Source organism: Lynx canadensis, chromosome B3 (genome assembly GCF_007474595.2).
Source record: "Lynx canadensis isolate LIC74 chromosome B3, mLynCan4.pri.v2, whole genome shotgun sequence".
NCBI classification, from domain to species: domain Eukaryota; kingdom Metazoa; phylum Chordata; class Mammalia; order Carnivora; family Felidae; genus Lynx; species Lynx canadensis.
The window spans coordinates 112,753,425-112,777,658 of NC_044308.2; the positions used below are offsets into that span (position 1 = coordinate 112,753,425).

At 35.1% G+C, this 24,234-nt stretch overlaps 1 protein-coding gene across 14 annotated transcripts in view; it reads left to right on the forward strand.

The window, feature by feature from the left end:
* The window catches only part of GPHN (gephyrin), a 628,070-nt gene that overhangs the window by 375,775 nt on the left and 228,061 nt on the right, over window positions 1-24,234 (forward strand). For 7 of the 14 annotated variants that reach the window (XM_030319344.1, XM_030319345.1, XM_030319348.1 and 4 more), the window contains 3 exons: window positions 10,475-10,541; window positions 16,453-16,725; window positions 18,058-18,165. In XM_030319344.1, coding sequence (XP_030175204.1) covers window positions 10,475-10,541; window positions 16,453-16,725; window positions 18,058-18,165 — 448 coding nt within the window. The remainder of the gene's footprint in view (window positions 1-10,474; window positions 10,542-16,452; window positions 16,726-18,057; window positions 18,166-24,234) is intronic. The other 7 variants (XM_030319349.1, XM_030319355.1, XM_032593388.1 and 4 more) reach the window with 1 other exon arrangement.

The window sequence follows — 24,234 nt, forward strand, 5'->3', positions numbered from 1 at the left end:
GTCCATTCTCACCACTTTTAATCAATATAATACTGAGAGTCCTAGCCACAGCAAATACACAAGATAAAGAAATGAAAGACATCCAGGCTGATAAGGAAGAAGTAAAACTTTCACTATTCGCAGATGTCATGATACTATATATAGAAAACTCTAAAGACTCCACCAAAAAACTAGAATTGATGAATGCAATAAATCTCAAGATACAAAATTAATACACAAAAATCTGTTGGATTTCTATCCACCAATAATGAAGTAACAGAAAGAAATTAAGAAAATAATCCCACTTACAATCCCACCAAAAAAATAAGATGCTTAGGAATGAACCTAACCAAAGACATGAAAGACCTGTAATTGGAAAAAGTATAAAACATTGATGAAAAAAATTGAAGATGATACAATTGGAAAAAGTATTACATGCTTATGGGTTGGGAGAACCAATAGTGTTAAGATGTCGATACCACCCAAAGCAATCTCAGATTTAATGCAATCCATCAAAATTCCAGCAACATTTTTCACAAAGCCCGAACAAATAATCTTCTAATTTATATGTCATTTCAAAAGACTCTGAACGTAGCCCAAGCAGTCTTGAAAAAGAAGTGCAAAACTGGAGGTCTCACAATCCCAGATTTCAATACATGCTGAAGAACTGTGGGAATCCAAACAGTATGGTTTTGGGACAAAATAGACAAATAGATCAATGGAACAGAATAAAGAGCCCAGAAATGAACCCATGATTTTATGGTCAATTAGTCTATGACAAAGGAGGCAAGGATATACAGTGGGTGAAAGACAGTCTCTTCAATAAGTGATGTTGGAAAAACTGAACAGCTAGACTGAAAAGAATGAAACTGGACCACTTTCTTACATGGTACACAAAAATAAACTCAAAATGGATTAGAGGCCTAATGTAGGACCTATAACCATAAAATTCCTACAAGAAAACATAGGTAGTAATCTCTTTGACACCTGCTATCAAAACGTTTCTAGATCTGTCTTCTTTGGCAAGGGAAACAAATGGCAAAATTAAACTGTTGGGACTACACCAAAATAAAAAGCTCTTGCAAAGCCAAGGAAACCAACAAAACAAAAAGACAGCCTAATAAATGCAAGAAGATATTTGCTAATTACATATATGATAAAGGGTTAGCACCCAAAATATATAAAGAAGCTATGCAACTGAACACCAAAAAATGAAATAATCCAATTAAAAATAGGCAGAACATGAACAGACTTTTTTCCAAAGAAAACATACAGAGAGACAACATGCACATGAAAAGATACTCAATATCACTAATTATCAGAAATACAAATCAAGACCACAGTGAGATACCCACCTCACTCCTGTTCAGAATAACTAAAATAAAAAACAAGAATCAACAAGTGCTGGCAAGGATGTAGAGAGAAAGGAATCCTCATGCACTGTTGGTGGGAATACAAGCTGGTGTAGCCACTATGGAAAATAATACGAGGTTCCTCAAAAAATTAAAAATAGAATTACCATATATGATCCAGTAATTTCACTACTGGGTATTTGCCCAAAAAAATTAAAACAAAAATTCAAGGATATATGCATCTTTATATTTACTGCAGCATCATTTATAATTGCTGAGATATGGAAGGCACCCAAGTGTCCATCCATAGATGAATAGATAAAGTAGATGTGGTATATCTATAGAATGGAATACTATTCAGCCATAAAAAGAATGAAGTCTTGTCATTTGAAACAACATGAGTGGATCTAGAGGACATAATGCTAAGTGAAATAACTCATGTAAAGACAAATACCATATGATTTCACTCATATGTGGACTTTATGAAACAAACAGAAAAAAAAAGACTTAAAGAGAATAAATTGATAGTTGCCAGATGGGTGGTGGGTGAGGAGATGGATGCAGTGGGTAAAGGTGATTAAGATTACAGTTATCATAATGAGCACTGAGAAATGTATAGATTTGTTGAATCATTATATTGTACACCTGAAACTAATATAGCACTGTATGTTAACTATACTGGAATTGAAATTAAAAATTTAATAATTAAAAAAAAGAGGTCTACATCTTTACAGGGAATTCATGACCTTCTTCATCTAATCCCAATGTACTTTTTAAGGGAAAAGTGGCCAGTATTTATTGATTATCCATAATATACTAGACACTATACGATACATTATATTTCAAAGATTATATTAATCCTTACAATCACTCAGGTTTTGAAAACTAAGCATTAGAGAGGCTATGTAACTAAGCCAGGATTATATTAATAGTAAAGAGTAGATCAATAGCATTAAGGAAAGGAGAGGGGCAATATGAGAGATTTTACATGTCTAGCAAATTACCAAATGATGCTATGTTCTCATGCAGAGACTACATTTTGGAAATTACTAATTTATCAGACCATGACATCTGTCCACTGGTACTTCTTACCTCACATTAGTCTTTTGAGTAGACTGTGCTCTCCCTAGATGAAAGACTTAATATACCCAAAATGTACTTGGTTCTTTTTTGTCTCTGTGCTTTTACCTTGTATTTCTTCTCTATCTAAACTACCCTCTTTTTCTTACCCTTCCCCCATTTTTTCCTACCTTTTGAAATATTTTCCTTTAGAAAATCACTCAAATGTTACCTCTTCCATGAAGACTTACCTCATATCCTCACCAAAAAGTTTACAACTCTTATTTTGAACTTACAGCACTTTTTGTCAATTTGTGTCATTACCTACTATCTTATAGTTGTTTATGTGCTTTAATGTTTTGTATTACATTTGTAAATTCCCTAAGGAAGAGAGTTGCATTTATCTCATAATACTTAGTGCGAGTCCTTAGTTTCCCAATATGCCTTAGTTGGAATATACTAAGACTATAGTACTTGTATTTTTGAAAATTATTAAATAAGATAGTGTTTGTGAAAATAAACAAAAGAGTTATATAAAGTTAAAATATTTTCTTTTTGCCGTGACTCTGGACATTCTATAGATGAAAAACCACATCCCAAAATTAATTTTTAGATATTGAAAGAAACTGATGGACTTTTTGAAAAAGTGGCAAAATAAAAGTCCAAAAAGATTAAGAGAAAGTAACAGATATAGTCTCTCATGAATATATACTAAGGTTTTTAATTATATACACAATACATGCATAACACACACACAGAAAAGTAGTAATCTAGATATTATAACTTTTCTACATACATACGATACTGACTGGAGTTTTTATTTATACATTTATTAGCACTACTATTTAGGATGTCATCTGAGAGTAGATGAAGTATTATTGGAAATATAATAGGCCTGGGCTTGTTTACCAAAAAGTTGGAATAAAAACAATTAACTGAATTTGTATTTGCCAATAACCTTGTGGTGAAGGGACTTAATACTTGGAATATCTTAAACATTCTTGGAAAATAGAGATACATTCTTATAATTGGAAATTAAATTCCAAGTTCCATAGTACTTTATAAATTACAAATATATTGAAATACATTATTGTCAGGATAAATTCATTGCCATTATCCTTAGAAAAGGAATCTACATTAACACAGATGGGATGAACTTGCTGTATAAAATTACAAAGATCCCAGGGGCATGTATCAGTCAAATTCTCTGTACCTTAAAGATAAAACCTCATAAAAACACATTAATGATAGATAGATGATTTAACTGATAAAGAGATCAAAATAATTGTCCTAAAGATAGTCACCAAGGTCTGGAGAATAATGTCTGAACAAAGTGAGAATTTCAAAAGAGAGAATATAAGGAGGTACCACACAAAAATCACATAGCTGAAGAATACATAACTAAAACAAGCAGTAGTGGAATTTAACAACACTAGATGAAGCAGAAGAAAGAATCAGCAAACTTGAAGACTGGGCAATGGAATTCAGTCAGAGGAGAAAAAAAAATTGAAGATAGTTTAAGACACTTGTGGGACAGCATCAAGCAGACTAGTATTCACAATGTAAAGATCCCAGATGGAGGAAAGGGAAAGAAGTGGAAAGCTTATTTGAAGTAATAATGGCTGAAAATGTCCCTAAGCTAAGGAAGGAAATAGACATCCAGACTCGAGAAGCCCAAGAGTTCCAAATTGGATGAATCCAAATAGACCCACTGAAAGACATAAAAGCAGCAAGAGAAAAAAAAACTTTTTTTATATACAAGGGATCCTTAGAAGATATCAGTAGATTTTTTTTCAGCAGAAACTTTGCAGGTCAGAATGGAGTGACAAAAAATATTCAAGTGCTGAAAGGAAAAAAAAAAAAAGCCTGCCAAACAAGAATCCTCTACCAAACAATGTTGTCCTTCAGAATTGAAGGAGAGAGAAAGAGTTTTCCTTATGAGCAAAAGCTGAAGAGTTCAGCACTACTAGACTGGCCTTACAAGAAGTGTTAAAGGGATTTCTTTTAGCTGAAACAAAAGGGTAATATTTAGTAACAGGAAAACAAATGAAAGTGTAAATCTCATTGGTAAAAATAAATATATAGTTGAACTTAGAATAATGTTTTAATGGTGATGGATTGATCACTTATATATCTAATGTGAAAGTTAAAAGACAGAAGTATTGGGGTGCCTGGGTGGCTCAGTCATTTAAGCCTCCAGTTCTTGATCTCAGCTCAGGTCATGATCTCACGGTTGGTGAGGGCTCTGCACTGACAATGGGGAGCCTGCTTGGGATTCTCTCTCTCCTTTTCTCTCTGCCTGTCCCCTGCTCACTCTATGTGTCTCAAAAAAAAACAGCAAAAGTATTAAAAAATAACTATAACTATAGTAACTTATTAATGGATATGCAAGTTAAAGAGATGTAAATTGTGACACCAAAAATAGAATGTAGTGCAGGGTGTAAAAATGTAGAGCGTTAGAATGTTTTCAAACTTAAGTTATTATCTACTTCAAATCAGCTGTTACAAATATGTTTTATGTAAGCCTCATGGTAACCACAAAGCAAAAACCTATAGGAGACACACAAAAGATAAAGAGAAAGGGATCGAAACACACCACTACAGAAAGCCATCAGATCACAAAGAAAGGGAGCAAAAGAAGAAACAAAGGTATTACAAAACAGCCAGAAAACAACAGAATTACAGTCAGTCCCTACCTATTAATAATTACTTAAAATGGACTGAATTCTCCAATTAAAACATAGAGTGGCAAATGGATTAATGAAAACAAGACCCCACTATATTCTGCCAACAGGAGTCTCACTTCAGATGTAAGGACACACACAGAATGCAAGTGAAAGGATGGAAAAAGATATTTTCAAATGGAAAACAAAAGAAAGCTGAGATAATTATGCTTATACAAAACACATTTCAAGAAAAAGGCAAAAGAAGGTCGTTGTATAATAATAAAGGGATCAATCCAACAAGAGGATACAACATTTGCTAAAACTTATGCACCAAAGAATGGAGTATCTAAATATATAAAGCAAAAATTAACAAACTTTAAGGGAAAATTAGAGAGCAATACAATAATGGTAGGAGTCTTCAGTACCCTGTGCTTTCATCAATGATTAGATCACCCATACAGAAAATCAGTAAGGAAACATTACACTTAATGACACTTTAGACCAAATGGACTTAACAGACATTTACAGAACTTTCCTTCCAAAAGCTGCAGGATACACATTTTTCTCAAACACACTTGGTCCATTCTCCATGATCATATATTAAACCACAGTACAAATCTTAATAAATTTAAGATTAAAATCATATCAAGCGTACTTTTTATTCATAATTGTATAAAATTAGAAATTACAAGAAGAAAAATGGAAAAATCACAAATATATGGAGACTCAACTACATGCTACTGAACAAGTGGATCAAAGAAGAAACCAAAACAAAATCAAGAAATATCTTGGGAGAAATGAAAATGGAAATGTAGCATTCTAAAACTTGCGAGATGAAGCAAAAGCAATTCTAAAAGGGAAGTTCATAGCAATAATTTCCTACTTTAGACCTCAACTAAACTTTATACCTCAAGGATCTAAAACAGAAAATTTTAAGCCCGTAGTTAGAAGGATGGAAATAAAGAACAGCAGAAATAAAAGATCTAGAGAATAAAAACAACAAAAATACCAATGATATTAAGAGCTGATACTTAGAAAAGATTTAAAAAATTGGATTCACCAAAAATATAATAAAAAGGTGACTCAACTAAATAAAACCATTTATAAAAGAGGAAATGTTAGAACTGATGTTACACAAATACAAAGATCATAAGAGACTATGGTGATTAATTGTATGCCAACAAATTGGGCAACCTACAAAATAAGGATAAATTCTTAGAAACATACAGTCTACCATGACTTAATCATGAAATAGAAAATCTGAACAGACCAATTACTAATAGGGAGATTGAATCAGTAATTTGAAACCTTGTAACAGATCAATGGCCATATGGCTTCACTGGTGAATTTTATCAAACAGAGAAGAATTAATACCAAACCTTCTCAGACTCTTCCAAAAATAGAAGAGGAAAGAATACTCCAAATTCATTTTATAAGAGCAGCATTACCCTGATACCAAAACCAGAGAAGAAAATTACAAGAGAAGAAAAATACAGGTCAGTATCCCTAATGAACATAGATGCAAAAATCCTCAACAAAATATTAACAAACTGAGTACAACAATAAAAGGACCATGATGAAGTAGGATTTTTTCCCAGTGTTTCAATGATGGTTTAACATCCATCAATCAATTGATGTGATAGACCACATTGACAAAATAAAGGATAAAAATCACATAATACTTGGGGCACCTGGGTGGCACAGATGGTTAAGCATCCAACTTTGGCTCAGGTCATGATCTCTCGGTTTGAGGGTTTGAGTCCCATGTCAGGCTCTGTGCTGACAGCTCAGTCTGCTTTGATTCTGTGTCTCCCTCTCTCTCTCTGCCCCTCTCCTGCTCACTCTCTGTTTCTCTCTAAAAAATAAATAAACATTAAAAAATTTTTAATTAAAAAAATCATACAATCCTCTCAACAGATGCAGAAAAAGCATTTGACAAAATGTAATATCCATTCATGGTGGAAATTCTGAACAACATGGATATAGAGATGTATCTGAATATAATAACACAGGTGATAAGCCCACAGCTAACATCATACTCAATGGTAAAAAACTGGAAGCTTTCCATCTAAGACTTGGAACAAGACAAGGATGCCTACCTCACCACTTTTATTTAACAAAATACTGGAAGTGCTAACCAGAGCAATTAGAAAGGAAAAAGATAAGTCACCCAAATCAGAAAAGAAGTAAAACTGTCTGCAGATGACATGTTATTATATATAATAAACCCTAAAGACTACACCAAAAAAAAATGTTAAAACTAAGAAACAAATTAGTAAAGTTGCAAGCTACAAAATCAATATGTATAAATCAGTTGCATTTCTATACACTAATGAACTATTAGAGAAATTAAGAAAACAATCTCATTTACAATTGCATCAAAAAGAATAAGATACCTAGGAATAAAATTAATGAAGGAAGTGAAAGTCCTATACACTGAAAACTACACAACATTGATGAAAGAAATTGAAGACACAAATAAATGGAAAGATATTTCATGATCATGGATTGAAATAATATTGTTACAATGTCTGTATTCCCAAAACAATCTACCTATTCAGTGCAATTCCTATCAAAATTCCAGTGGCATTTTTTACAGAAATAGAACAATCATTCTTAATGGAAACGCAGAAAACCCCAAATATTGAAAGCATCTTGAGAAATGTGAACAAAGCTAGAGTCATCACACTTCCTAATCAACTGTATTACAAAGCTATAGTAATCAGAACAATATATCAAAAGCATAGAAACAGACACAGATCAGCTGAACGAAATAAAGTACGCATAAAAAAAACCCATGCATATGTAGTCCATTAATTTAGGATGAAGGAGCCAAGAAAATACAATGGGGAAAGGATAGTGTCTTTAATAAATGGTGGGAAAACTGGACAGTTACATGAAAAAGAATGACAATAGGACTACTATCCTATCTTAAACCATACTCAATATAAAGTCAACTCAATATAAAGTCTTGAATGTAAGACCTGAAACCATAAAACTCCTAGAGTAAAACAGTGGATAAGCTTCTAGACATCATTCTTAGGCAGTGCTTTTTTGGATTTGACTCCAAAAGCAAAGGCAACAAAAGCAAAAATAAATGGGACTACATCAACCTAAAAACCTGTACAACAAAGGAAGTCATCAACAGAATGAAAAGGCAACCTATGGAACAGAAGAAAATATTCACAAATTATATATCCAATAAGGGGTTAATAATATCCAAAATATATAAAGAACTCCTAGAACTTAGTAGAAAAAAATCCAATAAAAAAATGGTCAAGGATGCTCAGTTGGTCAAGCATCTGACTCTTGATTTCAGCTCAGGTCATGATTCCAGGGTTGTGGGATCCAGCCCTTCATCAGGCTCCATGCTGAATGTGGAGCATGCTTGGGATTCTCTCTCTCTATCTCCCTCTCCCTCTGCCTCTCTCCCCCACTTGTGCTGGCTCTCTCACTCCCTCTCTGTCAAAAACAAAAAAAAAATTTTTTTAATGGGCAAAGGATCTGAATAAACATTTTTCCAAATAAGATCTAAATGACCAACAGTTACATGAAAAGATACAAAGAATTGGAAATCAAAACTGCAATGCAGTACCACTTTACTCACCTGCTAGAATGGCTATTATCAAAAAAGATGAGATAACAAGATGTGCAGAAAAGGGAATGCTGTAAACTGTTGGTGGGAATGTAAATTGGTTCAGTCACTATGGAAAAGAGTATGGCAGTTGCTCAAAAAATTAAAAATAGAACTACCATATGATCTAGCAGTTCCATCTGGGTATTTATCCAAAGGAAAGGAAATCACTATCTTGAAAAGATGTCTGCACCCCCATGTTCATTGTAGCATTACTTACAGTAGCCAAGACATAGAACAACCTGTGTCTATTGACAGATGAATGGATGAAGAAACTGTGGTATGTATATGCAATGGAATATTATTGAACGTACAAATGAAAGAAATCCTGCTGCTTGCAGCAACATAGTTGGACCTGAGTACATTATGTCAAGGGAAATAAATCAGATGAAGAAAGACAAATAACTGTATTATCTTACATATATGTGGAATCTAAAAATAACCAAACTCATAAATACAGAGAACAGATTGGTGGTTGCTGAGGCAGGCATTGCACAATGGGTGAAATGGGGGAAGGTAGTCAAAGACACAAACTTCCAAATATAAGATAAATGTAAGGGATGTAATGTTAGCATGGTGACTATAGTAAATACTGCAGTATTTACTATAAATATATATAAATAAATATTTACAGTATAGTAAATACTGTATATTTGAAAGTTTCTAAGAAAGTAGATTGTAAGAGTTCTCATTACAAGAAAAAAATAGTAACTGTGTAGTGATGGTTGTTAATTAAGCTTATTGTATAATCCTTTCCCAATATATATACATATCACATCATTTTTGTACGCCTAAAACTAATACAATGCTATTTGTCAATTATATTTCAATTAAAAGAATATGGAAAATTTAAAGTGAATAGCTATCATCTCTTGTCTTTGTGAACAGGACTCAAGAAAAAAAACCAATAAAACATAAGACAAATTTAGGTTATTTCAGAGAGTGAAAGTAGTTAATAATCTCATTCATAGGAACAAGTTTTGGGAAAAGATTGTTATATGACTTAAAAATCTTAGTTTTAAAATTTTAGAAATAGACTAATCCCTTTGTTTTCAGCTGATGAAAATTAGATGTTACCAGGTGAAAGTAACACAGCCAGTTATTGAAAAAAGCATGATTCCAACTCTCATATGAAATCCAGGCCTTCAACTCTTGATTCCTGTCTTCCAGTGCTTTTCCATTGTTTATGTTTCTTATCTAACCACCTAGTTTAAAAGTGGCTTGGAAATTTACAGTAATCTTGAAAGACCTTTCTGCTTTCAGTTGCCCTTGTTTTTCAATGGATCTGTTAGCAGCTGAGCTCTCCAAACTCTCCCCACTGCCATTCATTTGTGAGAGACCTTATTTTACTTTAAAATTTACACTTTGCTAAGAAGCAATAGCTCAGATTCAAGTCTCCCTCAACTCTTGAGTGCTTTTTGTTTTAGACTTTTGAAAATATTACTGTGCTAGACATTTTTACATTTATCTCATTGAAATCTTAGAACTGTATGAGATACAAAGAAGCTAGAGAAAGACGATATTTTGGCCATCACTTCTTTAAATTGGCTAATATATTCTGATTTTATGTCAGTACATCTTTACAATCTAACACACTAGCTATTGTGAAAACCTCAGCCAGAATGCCCAATTTGTGTAACAATTGGTGAATCTCTAGCTGTAGTAATTTCATTCTAAAACAGTTGTTCCCGTGTGAAATACAATGTTTGATCTCTGTTGTTGAATGTATTTAAACCAACCATTCATTGCAATTTAGTATTCATCCAGTTTCTCTTTCCTTTCAGGCCTGTATGTGGAATCAGAGGTAAAACTCTCATAATTAACCTGCCAGGTAGCAAGAAAGGATCTCAGGTAAGCCACCTTGAGATTTATATGGTTTAGTATAAAGTTTTAGCCAACTGCAAATTAGTCAACCAAAAAGCTGGAGCACTCCACAAGGCTGTCCTCACTTCTGACACCAGTTGCAACCTAGCATATTCCCAAAGCCACCCTCACTTTCGATAATTCACTAGAAAGACTCACAGAACTCACTGAAAGATGTTATGCTGGTGGATATAATTTATGACAGGGAAAGGATACAAATTAAAGTTAACCAAGAGTAAAAGAGAAGGACTAAATGCACACCTTCTATAATCCTCTCCCTGTAGAGTCATGAAAGCATTATTCTTTTGGCATCAGTGTATGGCAGCACAGGGAGCATTGCCAATCAGGGAGCCGCCAAGCCTTTGGTGTTCAGAGTTTTACTGGGGCTCATCACATTCTGCCAATATGGCTGGCCTTTAGTCTCTAGCCCTTTCCAAAAGTTATGCTGATTCCTTTAGTCCCCACCACTTTCCAGAGGCAAAACTGATACCCAAATGCCCAAAGCACCCATCATAAATCACATTGTTAATACTGTCTGGTGACCAAAGCTCCAAGGCAAACAAAGACTCCTATCACATCCCAAAAACTGAGAACAAAGGCCACACTCTCTTGAGATAAGGTTAAGTCTTCATTACACAAGCTTCCCCCTGGCCTTTGGCTGAGGCTGTCTTATAGAAAATGATTGTATTTATCTGGCTGGGCATCTATATTTACTACAGCATTTATATTACAGATGCAACAACAGTATCAGTATGAATATGTCTAAAATTTGAAGAAGCCAGTATGAGAGATGAATTTGAGAAACAGCTAATCTATCCTCTAAAGCCATTACACACATTTTCATATTTTTGTACTAATATGCTAATTTTTCTACCTCAATCTGCTACTATTTGTATTATGTGATACTTTGAACAGAACTATTTACCACAGAAATTAGCTGACTTTTTCAAGCCAATCATTTTTCCATTGGTATTATATTTTGAGGGGGATTTAACCCAATTTCCCATTATATATGATCATCAATATCAGTATTCTAATCTTTCTAGCAACACCAGTTTTATAACATTTCACAGTAGGGTGGTAGATATAACCTGAAATATGAGCCAGAAGATACTGGCACACTACTGGAGTCCTACACAGATATTAACAACCTAGTCCATCATCGTATCATATGACCAAAATGTCTCCCAGAACTATGCTACTCAGGTTTACAGGCTTATCAGGTTCCCAGAGCAGGAGTAATCTCAGCAACATAGGGCTTTACCCCTTCTGGCATCTATTACAACTGAGCTTAGAAACACTATCCTCTTGTTCTAAGGATTTTGAGACACCAATATAATATTGGATCTCTTTCATTGCATAACCCATGTACTCATTCCTTTACCTCCAGTTACCATTCCTCCTTCTCTCCATTTATACTCAGACTTTTCCTATGAAAATCTTTGAATGAGACAGTTGATTTGGCCACTGTGCTGGTCCAAATTGCCACCAGTAATACTTATTCAGCAAGTGCCACCTGCTTAGTCCTTTTCCATTCATATTAGGTAGGGTTACGTAGTAGGTACAGAACTAGTGAGCAATCTCACACACCAGGCAATGTAACTGCATCCATTTTCAATCCCAATTTGTCCAGATGGACTCAGGCATAATCTACCTCATCAGGCCCTTAGGAACTCTGACATAAAGACTTAAAGATACAGTTTCTGCTTAGGAATCATCCTGCTTCTGGCATGCACAGTTGCAGCCCTGCTCCTGTCACCACAGCATCAGGTAGAAAAAAAGAAAGTTGATCTGATATGATAAAAGAAAAAGTATAGTCCTAAAGAAAAAATATAGTCTTACCAACATCACCCCCCAACCCTCTCTTCCCCAGAAAGGTAGAGGACTATATTTAGTGGGGACCCTCTCTTGGCCTCCCTCATGTTGAATGTGACCACACACTAATGAGAGTATGTAAGCCATGCTCCTCCTTTTTTAGACAACAAATGTTTCCATTGCCCATTCAAATTTTCTATCAAATCATTGCTCTGAATATGAAAGTGTGTACCTTGGTCTAAAGAAATGTGACTCTACAGTCATTGGTACAATATTTTCTGCCCTAGTCCTTTCATAGTACACTGAGCATTTGTATCTACCATTGGGTAAGCAAAGCCCAGTCCCGAGTAAATGTCTATTCCTGTTAGGACTCATTTGTAGCCTCCAGAGACTAGCAACATCAGTCCAACTTGCTAGCTATGTGTAGGACCTTCCCCTATGGAATCTGCCATATAGCTTTCTGCTGTCTTTTTTGTTAGCAGACAGAACAGTTCTTGTTGGCATTTTGTGCCTCAGAGGGTACAAGAGAAATTTATCAATTCAGCCCATCTCTGCATTGTTGCAGCCCCCCATTGTCCATTCATCTCATGGGCCCAGGTGCCATGTCAAGCGTGCATGCTCGGATATCTGCTCACGAGTTCCAGTTAACTTCCCATTCTGAAAGGGGGTTTTTCTGATGGGGATTAACGTATTCTACTTTAATATACCCCTTCTATTCCCGGAGTAATTTCCATGTCCTATACAGGCATCCCTTTGATAGACCAATTTTCCATTGCCCTTCTGCCTAACCATATGACCAAGCTCCTGGACACTTCCTATGAGTTGGTAAAAACCCAAACATAGGGGCAAACACCATGCAGTTCAGCCCATCGAGCTGATTTGTTTTTACCTTCTTCAATCAGAGTGGCGGCCTTCCAAACAGGATGCTGTCCCTTCACCTTGGAATTGCCATCCATAAACCAAGCAGCTCTTTGTTGATCAGTAGAAAGCTGTTTATAGGGCACCGCCCAAGTGGCCCAAGTGGCCATAGGATCCAGCAGCTCCTCAGGTGGTTCCGAAGTCGGCCCTAGGTGAAAAGAGGCTACCTGCTCGTGAGTACCTCCTTGCATTCTCCTGGTAGCATGATCCTATATGCACCATTTCCATTTTATTATGGAACTCTCCTGGGCATTGCCTTCCCATTAGAGCATTTCTCTACTATTACCTAAAACATTATGGATATTTCAGGTTTCAAGATAATTTTATGTTCTTCAGTCATAGGGTAGTCTCAATTGTAAATCCAATAGCAAGCTAGTAAATGCCCCTCAAATGGAAATTTTCTGGTCCCAAATCCCAGCAGTTGTTTTTAGGTGGCATTCACAGGTTTTTGCTATAAACCTAGTTTGCACTCCACCAGGCCCCTAGACACTTCCTATCAGTTGGTAAAAACCCAAACATAGGGGCAAACATGCAGTTCAGCCCATCAAGCTGATTTGTTTTTCCCTTCTTCAATTAATAACCTGTGTTGACTCAGGCAATCTTACTTGTTCCCACTTGACATGTACAATCTATGTTAGTGGAAGAGTGGATTTATATGCTTTGTTTTACAGTACTAGGTAGGGGAAGAATTATCCAGTCAAACATAATATTCATCCCCATAATACATTCCAGTGAAGGAGACTGACCACTTCATATAAAGTTCACTGTTCAGACATTCTAATTTTCATCCCAACTTTCACCATAATTCCATCAACTGTTGTATCTCTGTATAATTCCAGTCTAACTGTATCCCCTCATTAGAACTTCAACAGGTGTTAGAATCACAGTACATGAGTAGTGCCATGTCAAGAAATCCTAGAAAAGGATCTTCTCCCTCCCATGACCATTTTATCCATTTGTGTGTATATGGCCTTGGATCTCTAGGCCTGGGTTGGACCAAGGGATTCAGACTCTTTGGTCTAGACTTATATTGATTAGATTTGGGACCCTCACTTAAGGTGATTCAAGGTGAGGTTTCTTTTAGTTATCTATGCCTTCTAGCTTTTAAAATTCCTTCAACCTGAGGTAAATTTAGATTTGTTTAGAACCCTTTAATGTTGGGAGACCAGTGCTCCCCATCTGTCTGCTCAACCCATAATGGTGCTACATTAAGACCTTTCTTTTGCCTCCAACAGTGCTCACTTTACTCATCCATTTCTTAATAATCATTTAAGTATTTCTACCCTGACAGGACAAGTCCCTTGTGTCTCCCATTTCTCTTTTCCCCATTCTCTAATGAATAAATCTAACTTTATTACTATTTATTCTTTCAGCGTAACATTTTTCTTTGGAAGCAGCTCAGGGGCTAGCAGCTATATGTCAGATAAGCCAGAATCTAAGCTTGGTGCAACCTTAGGATCCACCCCTACGTTCTCCGTTTTGTTTTAGTTAGTACAGATAACAATAGCCAAGAGATTGTATATTTACCTTGTTTCTCTATGCATCCAATACAACTCCTTAAAAGTTGCATCTTTCATTTCAAAATTCCATTGCTAACTTTTATCTCCAATAACTAATCATAGCACAGTTACAATTGCATACTGTGCATGATCCTGTGTTTATCCAGGCTCTAAAGATTCATCATCCCCACCCTCTTCCGTTCTCTTCCCAGATCATGCTTCATGATCACATGAGTCAGGATCTTTCTACTGAGTTTCATTTCTAACACCAACTGTAAGGAGTTTGGGCCAACTGCAAAAGTTAGCCAGCTATAAATGTGGAGCACTCCACGAGACTTCCCTCACTTCTGGCACCATAAAACTACCCTCAATTTTAATAATTCACTAGAAGCACTCACAGAACTCATTGAAAGCTGCTAAACTCAAAGTTATGGTGTATTACAGGGAAAGAATACAGATTGAAATCAGCCAAGAGAAGTAGCATATAGGGCAAACTCTGAGAGGTTCCTCAAATGAGGAACTTCTGTTCATCCTCTCCCATGGAGTCAGGGATAGCATTACCTCTTCTTGGCCATAATATGAGACAGTACACACAGAATATCACTAAGTAGGCACACTCACCTTTGTCTTTGATGTCCAGAGTTTTTACTGGGACTTGATCACATATTACCCATATGGTTGACCTTTAGTCTAACCCTTCCCAAAGGAAAAACTGTCTTTAGTCTCCAGTTTCTTCCAGAGGCCAAACTGACCCCATGTTTCCCTAAATCTTCATAATAATCCACATTATTAGATTGTCCAGTGGGCAGATCACCCAGGCAATCAGCGACATTCCTTTTAGGCAAGACCAGGAACTAGAGTTCACCTCCCAAAAGCTGAGAGTAAAGGCCAGACCTCTCGTTAGTCAAGGTTAAATTCTTTGCCATATAATCTTTATCTCTAAGGTGATTGAACCATACAAAGAGAAGTCAAAAGATTAGGCACCCTTACAGATATTCCCATAACCCTCTGTAAATTTTAAGATATTTCTTTATATCTTAGATTTTAAGGTAAGTTATTTTAAAAGAGAAAAACCTCTGCCCAGATACATTCCCCAGACATATCTGGCCCTATGTTCTGGTTTTAAAGTTCTACCTATTCTCTTTTGGTGATACATTACAGGTAACAGTGGACACTTGAGCAGGAGACTATAGTGATTTTTATGCAGTGCTCTGTACAAACTCATATCTATTTTTGCATATTGCACAATGTTGCCTAGCTGTACTTTATGATGGTAGTCAGAACTTTAGCTCTCCAAATAAATTAAGTCAGTCCTCAATTGGTTTGTTAATTCTGGTACTCTGCTCTAACTAGAAAGGTGAAAACTGTTTCCTGCCTTTCTCATAATGCCTCTTTAAGACCCAAAGTTGTATAGAAATTTTAGTTTAAGAAAAATGTACTCTAGGCTTATACATTACTGTAATTCTACAGCTTACAGAGAATACTTTAATATATACAGTGTTTACTTCATATTTCATATTACAAAGACAGTACCTTAAATATGATTTATTCTTAAGACTGACAGAAAGAAATACAGATCCAAAATCACAAATAAATGTGATTGCTACCATTTTATATGCCTGTAAAGGTGTTTTATCTTCATTTTTTTTTCTTCCTCTTGTATACAGGAATGCTTTCAGTTTATACTGCCAGCTCTACCTCATGCCATTGACCTTTTACGTGATGCCATTGTAAAAGTAAAGGAAGTGCATGATGAACTTGAAGATTTACCTTCCCCACCACCTCCTCTTTCCCCTCCTCCCACAACTAGCCCCCATAAGCAGACAGAAGACAAAGGGGTTCAATGTGAGGAAGAGGAAGAAGAGAAGAAAGACAGTGGTGTTGCTTCAACAGAGGATAGTTCTTCATCACATATAACTGCAGCAGCCATTGCTGCCAAGGTAAGCCCGCTGACAAAGACCCAAAGATCTAAAGGAACCACAGGTAAATGTACTGATTTCATCCCTCTTTCTGTCCCATTTTTTTCATAAGTTCAGTACATCTTCAAGGCATCCTTAAAAAAGAACTAAGGTATTTATGACACTTCACAGCTGTGTTCCCTCCATAATGTAGATAGACTCGTTGAAAGCACTGAAGTTTGTTCTCAGTTTTGAGGCATTAAAAATATTGCTGTTACCTATTGAAGTATAGCTGTAATGATAAACAATGTGACATTTTAAGAACTCTCCAGAAATGTCATTTTTGTGATCATATTAAATATATAATATTTTTATATTTAAAACATCAAATATTCACAAATTCATAAAGGAGCAGCAAACTGAAGGTAAGAGACCTTAGATAATTTTAAAATTAGTTGAGAAAGCTTAATAAAGATTTTTTTAAAGACAGAGTTTTTCAGCAATTAACACTTATTTAAATATTTCTTGACCCAAATTACCCAAGTACTATAGAGAGGAAATAAGATACAATGTATTTGCATTTTTTAATTTAAAAAGTAATATTATTAGAATAGTACCAAAGTATTACAGATTCTCTGTGGGCAATTCTGGTAGTAAATAGGGTACCATGTGGTACTTGCATAAATTTAGTCACCTTAGTCATAGAACATCATCTACATTATTATTCATATTTAGTATAATCCACCCAATATGCTTTAAAATCTTCAGAAAGTAACATATCACTTCTGAGAATAATGATTGTTCATTGAGAGCATAAAGATTAAAAACCTAATCTTACTATATGAAATAATTCCTAAAGTTTCAAGAGTCATCCAGGTATTTTGGTTATGAACATAACTTGAGGGGATTTTTGACAACACGTAAATTGTAAAGGATCGTAGAGATCTTTTTAAGGTGTCCTTTTATACCACCAGTAAGTGGTTCTTTCACTGAAGACCAAATGATTTTGTCTCCACATCTATTCAGTGGCCCATTAAGTCTTTACTTAAGACTAGTAAGTTGTTATGTTGTATGTGATTTTTGCTTTGTTTTGTTTCATTTTGTTTTTATGGAACTGATTAAATAGGTACATTTTTAAATCATTGTATCTTCTCTTTTACTCTTAATTAAAAGAGTAAAAAGTGCCATCAATTTCCATCTTAAGAAAAAGCTTACAACATTTGAAGTCTAAGCTGATATTGTCATTCTACATTTGAGAATTTTTGGCATTTCATTGTTTCATTTGTTTTCACCTTTTCCTTTCCAGTCATTTTGCTTGTATAGTTTCATGTTTTCCTGTCACTGTACTCATAGTTGTTATGTGTTGTGCATTAGAAGCATCCATTCTACACCAGTCCAGCTGTTATCATGGCACACGGTGAGCAGCCCATTCCTGGTCTCATCAATTATTCCCATCATGCAACAGACAGTACAGATGAACGGGTAAGACAATAGGCTTTTGCGTTAATGATTTTGCAAGCATACAGCCTACCTCCTATCCTTGGAGATAGGTATAACATTTTATGGAAGATGTGTTTTATTCTGAAGGATCTTCAGCATAATTTTTTCTAAAAGTGTAAGTGCCACTGAGCATATTCCATCAAGGAATTTAATAGTTTCTCCTGTACCTAAAATACTCTAATATCATTAAGATTCTGTCATATGTGACAAAGAGCATTTATCACACAACCCCAAGAAATTCATTGCTCAGAAATTATTATTTTCCTTTAGTAATTTTATCAAATACCTTTAAATAAATTACCTGGCTCAATTAAGATAAGCCATTAAAAGGATCACTTTAAGTCTTAAAAATCCAAACAAATTGGTCAAACTAATATTTAATTAACCTCGCTTTTTGCCTCATGATTTTTCTCCTAATTTTCTTTTCCTTCATTATGTTCTCATTAATACCATTTAGAGATTTGAGTCTTGATACAATTTCTGAGATTACTAATCTTCAAATAAAAGCTTAGAAGGATACATTATCACTTGTTTTAGTCACTGTCTATATGATAGTTTGTAAAAACTCCAGGCCAGAAAAGATTAAACTGTTAAGTATAGCTAACTATAAAAAAAAAAATTAAAAAAAAAAAACCTTAAAAATTTTTTTAAAAATAAATAAATACAGTATAACTAAATAGTAATAATTTAGACCATGGATGTCAAAAAAATCTATCTCAGTCACTAATATGGATATAAAATGAGAGGGGGAAAAATGAAGAAAATAAAAAGTAATAAAGTGAAATTTGGCTTAAAATCCTTAGGGAGATCCAATTAAAAATGGACAGAAGACATGAACAGACATTTTTGGAACATTATTCAGCCATGAAAAAGAATGAAATCTTGCCATTTGCAGTGACGTGGATGGAGCTATAAAGTATAATCCTGAGTGAAATAAGTCAGAGAAAGACAAATACCATATGATTTCACTCTCATGTGAAATTCAGGAAACAAAACAAATGAACAAAAGAAAAAATAGAATTCTGTTGGCATTCGGGATTTACCTGTGGTTGTGACAAAAAGATACCTGTGGGCTTAAGCAAGTGCTTGAAAGTGTACTCCTCCAGCAGTGTGGTTTATCTGGTCCTATTAGTTGAATTCATTGGGCATATTGGTGGATGATCTCTCAAACTGTTAAAGAAGGGGCCTCCGGGTGGCTTAGTCGGTTAAGCGTCCGACTTCAGCTCAGGTCATGATTTTGCAGTTCATGAGTTCAAGCCCCACATTGGGCTCCGTGCTGACAGCTGGGAGCCTGGAGCCTCCTTTGGATTCTGTGTCTCCCTCTCTCTCTGCCCCTCCCGGCTCATGCTCTGTCTCTCTCTCAAAAATGAATAAACATTTTTAAAAACAATTTTTAATTTAAAACTTTTTAAAAAATATTCTTGAGAGATAGAGAGAGACAGAGCATGAGCAAGGGAGGGGCAAAAAGAGAGAGACACACAAAATCTGAAGCAGGCTCCAGGCTCCGAGCTGTCAGCACAGAGTCTGATGCAGGGCTGGAACCCATGGACCTCCAGATCATGACCTGAGCCGTGGTTGGACACCTAACCAACTGAGCAACCTAGGCTTCCCTTAATTTAAACTGTCAATGAATAATTTTTAAAGTTAAAATCATAACTTTATTACAAATACTAAATGAATACATATCAATGGTGTTATTTCATTAATTAATTATTGAAGGAACCAGAAAGGTATTACAACTGGTTCACAGAAAAACTCAAAGGACACAAATATGTAAACATTAAGAACTAAATGAATGGAAATGAAATTTACAAATAGATGCAACACTTTAGTTGTTATCTGCAAAGCAGCCCATTGCACTTCTCTTGTATAAAACAATCATTTGGACAAAAACCAGTTACATTACTATTTTCTGCAAGTTTGAGTTGTAAGATAGCTGAAAGACTGGACAGTGAACATAATCCAGAATGTCCACTACACAGGACACCTAATATTTTTGTCCATTTTAAAGTCTTTCACAATTTTTCTTGACCTGTGAAAGGAATACAAAGATGCATGGATGTTTACAAAAGAAAATAAAATTTTTACTCAAGACGTCCATGGATCTAATGTGCTTCTTTAAAAATGACTGTTGGGGCGCCTGGGTGGCGCAGTCGGTTAAGCGTCCGACTTCAGCCAGGTCATGATCTCATGGTCCGTGAGTTCGAGCCCCGCGTCAGGCTCTGGGCTGATGGCTCAGAGCCTGGAGCCTGTTTCAGATTCTGTGTCTCCCTCTCTCTCTGCCCCTCCCCCGTTCATGCTCTGTCTCTCTCTGTCCCAAAAATAAATAAACGTTGAAAAAAAAATTAAAAAAAAAATAAAAATGACTGTTGATTTTCTCAAAATTTCAATTAAAAACACCAACAAGTGCTTATAACACTGCTGTTGTTTGTAAAGGGGTGACTTGTTAGGATGCCAATTGTTTTTTTGTAGCATTGACCTTTGAGTAATATTGTGACCCAATTATGTATCTATGTGTTAGGAATAAGTAATGATTATTTGAGTTAATGTATGTTTTTATAAGTTTTACATTAAGCTAACTATTATTATCATAAAATAAGTAGAAAGCTATATTAAAATAATCTACAAAGACCTTTTTCATATTTGGGAAGAAATATGCATTGTGCTTTATGAAACAGCATGAATTTTGGCATCATATATTTTCAGATCCATCAGTTAGTAGCTCTATGACATTGGGTGTAGTGCTTCTCCTTTCTAAGCCCCAGTCTTCTCTAAAATAGGAAGAACAATGATATTAACATCATGATTACTTAATGACTAAGTTGTGAATATTCAAATAGGATAATGGATATAAAAGCACTTAATTCAGTGTCTGAATAAAAGTAAGCATTCATTATTTTAGGGAGTCAACCACCTCACTGATACCAACTCAGCTTTCAGATGCTACTTACACATTTCTCTCTTCATACCTCCTCTTTCCTTTGCCCAGTTGAACAATCCTTTCTTTTTCCTTCTTATTCTACCTTTAGATATCATTTAAGGCCTAATAAGTGGTTCTTATATTTTTATAGGTGGTGACCTCCTTTGGAAATGTGATTACTGTGGCCTCCCCTCTCCAAGGGGCTATGCACACAAATGTTGAGCTTAGTTGCAAGGCCTATCCCTTAGATTAAGTATTCTTGTGCCACAACAAACAACAGGTGTTGATGAGGGTGTGGAAAAAGGGGAACCCTCTTGTGCTGTTGGTGAGAGTGTGAACTAGTACAGTTACTCTGGAAAACAGTATGGAGGTTCCTCAAAAAGTTAAAAATAGAACTACCCTACAATCCAGCTGTCTCACTACTCGGTATTTACCCAAAGATATAAAACTGCTGATTTGAAGGGATACATTCACTCCAATGTTTACAGCAGCATTATCTACAATAGCCACACTATGGAAACAGCTGAAATGTCCAATGACTGATGAATGGATAAAGTCGATGTGATATGTATGTGTGTATATATATTATGTGAAGCAAAACAAGTCAGAAAAAGACAAGTTTCATATGATTTCACTTGTAGAATTTAAGAAACAAAACAAACAAGCAAAGGGGAGGAAAAAGAAAGATGCAAACCAAGAACAGGCTCTTAAAACTATAGAGAACAAACTGATGGTTACAGAGGGGATGTGAGTGGAGCAATGGGTTACATAGGTGAGGGGATGAAGGAGTGCATTTGTGATGAACACCGGTTGCTATATGAAACTGTTGAATCACTGTCTTGTACACCTGAAATTAATATTACACTGTATGTTAACTAATGAATTTAAATAAAAACTTAATAAAAATAAATAAAAATTCTAAAAAATTCTTGTGCCAGCTAAAGTCCAGCCTCCTCCCTAAAGCTTTTCATAGATCTAATCTATATTTATCTTTCCTTTCCTTTTGTATTACGTTCACTCACCAAATATTTATCTCGACACTAATATGCATATATCACTCTGTTGGATGCTGTGAGTTTTTAAATGATTGTATATGATTTGGGCCCTGCCCTTGAGGAACTCACAGTATAGTACAAGAGAATATATTCTTAAATGAACTAGTTTTATAAGTATATCATAACTGTTTAGTGTTCTCATCAGGTATAAAACTAGTCCAAATTTTATTCTAGAAAATTCTATGAGATTTATCAGTGGCTATTTTGAAACTGCTTGGCATGATGAATTCCCAGAGAACAATCTGGTCTAATCCACCATCATCTTTCATCTCAAGTTATTTCAGTGGCTAGTCTCATCAGTTCCACCTTTGCCTCTCTTCAGTTTACTCTTCCTCTCAAAGCCAAGTCCACTTTTTAAAGCATGAAGTAAATCATGTCACTTTTCTACTGGTAACTTTCAATGGATTCTTGTTCCATACAGAATAAAACTAAAACTCCTTGACTTGTTCTGCTAGATTCTACTTGATCTGGTTCTCTTCAACTTTTCTAGGCCTTTCTCTTAGCATTCTTCTCCCTTTCCTCATTGCTCACTAAGCTTCATCAAGCTTTTTCTTGCCTTGGGGAATGTTCTGTCCCCACTACCTAAAACGTTCTTAACCCCACTCTTTGCCTGGCTGACTTCTATTTATTCTTTATGTTTCATTGTAAGTACCTCTTTCTCATAGAAAGACCTGATCTGCCTCCTCCAGTCTAAATTATTCTTACAGTTACTTTCTCTTATAGCATCTAATACTTTTCCTTTATAGCACTTATCACAATTTACAATTGTGTACTTACTCATGTGTTTGATACCTATATATGTAGTCTGTAAGGTCCATAAGGACAAGTATCACATCTCTTAGTTTACATGATTGATCTATACAACATACAGCACAGCTTGGAACGTATTATACACTGTATAAATATTTGTTAAATATGTTCCATGAGAGCTGTCCATTAAGTTTACAAGACAGATATAAAAAACCAAGATATGGTTATCAGTGCTCATGATGTGTAAGGACTCTTCCATGAAACAGATAATCAGCATATTCTTTCCCTGTAGTAAGCCAATATATTAAGTGACTATAGTAATGATGATGAGATAACTTTTTAAAAATTATTTTAATGTTTATTTTTTGAGAGAGAAAGATAGAGGTTGAGCAGGGGAGGGGCAGAGAGAGAGGTAGACACAGAATCCGAAGCAGGCTCCAGGCTCTGAGCTGTCGGCACAGAGCCTGATGCGGGGCTTGAACTTACGAACTGTGAGTGAGATCATGACCTGAGCTGACGTCAGACGCTTAACCAACTGAGCCACCCAGGCGCCCCAAGAAGGTAATTTTTTAATGCTAACTATGTAGCAGATAGTATTTTAAGTGGTTTATATAAACTATCAGAAATTGATACTTAAATGCAGGTATCAGCAAGATAATACTTTTTATTTTCTTGGAACACAAGTCCATATGGCAAAACAAATTTTCATACAGACTCTGATTAATACCATTGAGAACAACAAAAATTCTGAATAATTTCAAACAACATGAGAATAATTTTAATAAGTATAAATAGTCCTTATAAAGAAATAAAATCATGAAGATTTAACATTTTACATTTATAAAAAAATATGTTATAGTCGACCTCATGTTCACTAGACAAAATCATAAAGTGTGGCTTTTCTTTGTAAATATGAATCATAATTCTTTTGTATTTTTTGTCATTAATTTTAATCTAAATGCAGGTCTTCACATTTATTCTTGTTAAATTTTGTTTTGCTACATGTATCTGATCAATCCAGCCTAAGAAGATCTTTTTTAAATCGGTATCTGCCATATTACCTGTATTTTCTAGCTCTGTTACCGGCATATATGTTAATCATGCTTTCATTGAAGTTACTGATAGAACTTTTTTTAGGATAGGCCATTTTGCATGCTAACAGAAACCCTACTGGTTATTTGTATGTGTATATGTTAACCAGCTAACATATATGTCTCTTCTAGCCATCAAAACCCACTTTCTTTGTCTGTCTTGTCCACAGGAATTTTATGAATGACTTAAATGCCTTACTGAACAGGATACACTAATTTGATAGTTCTGTGCCTT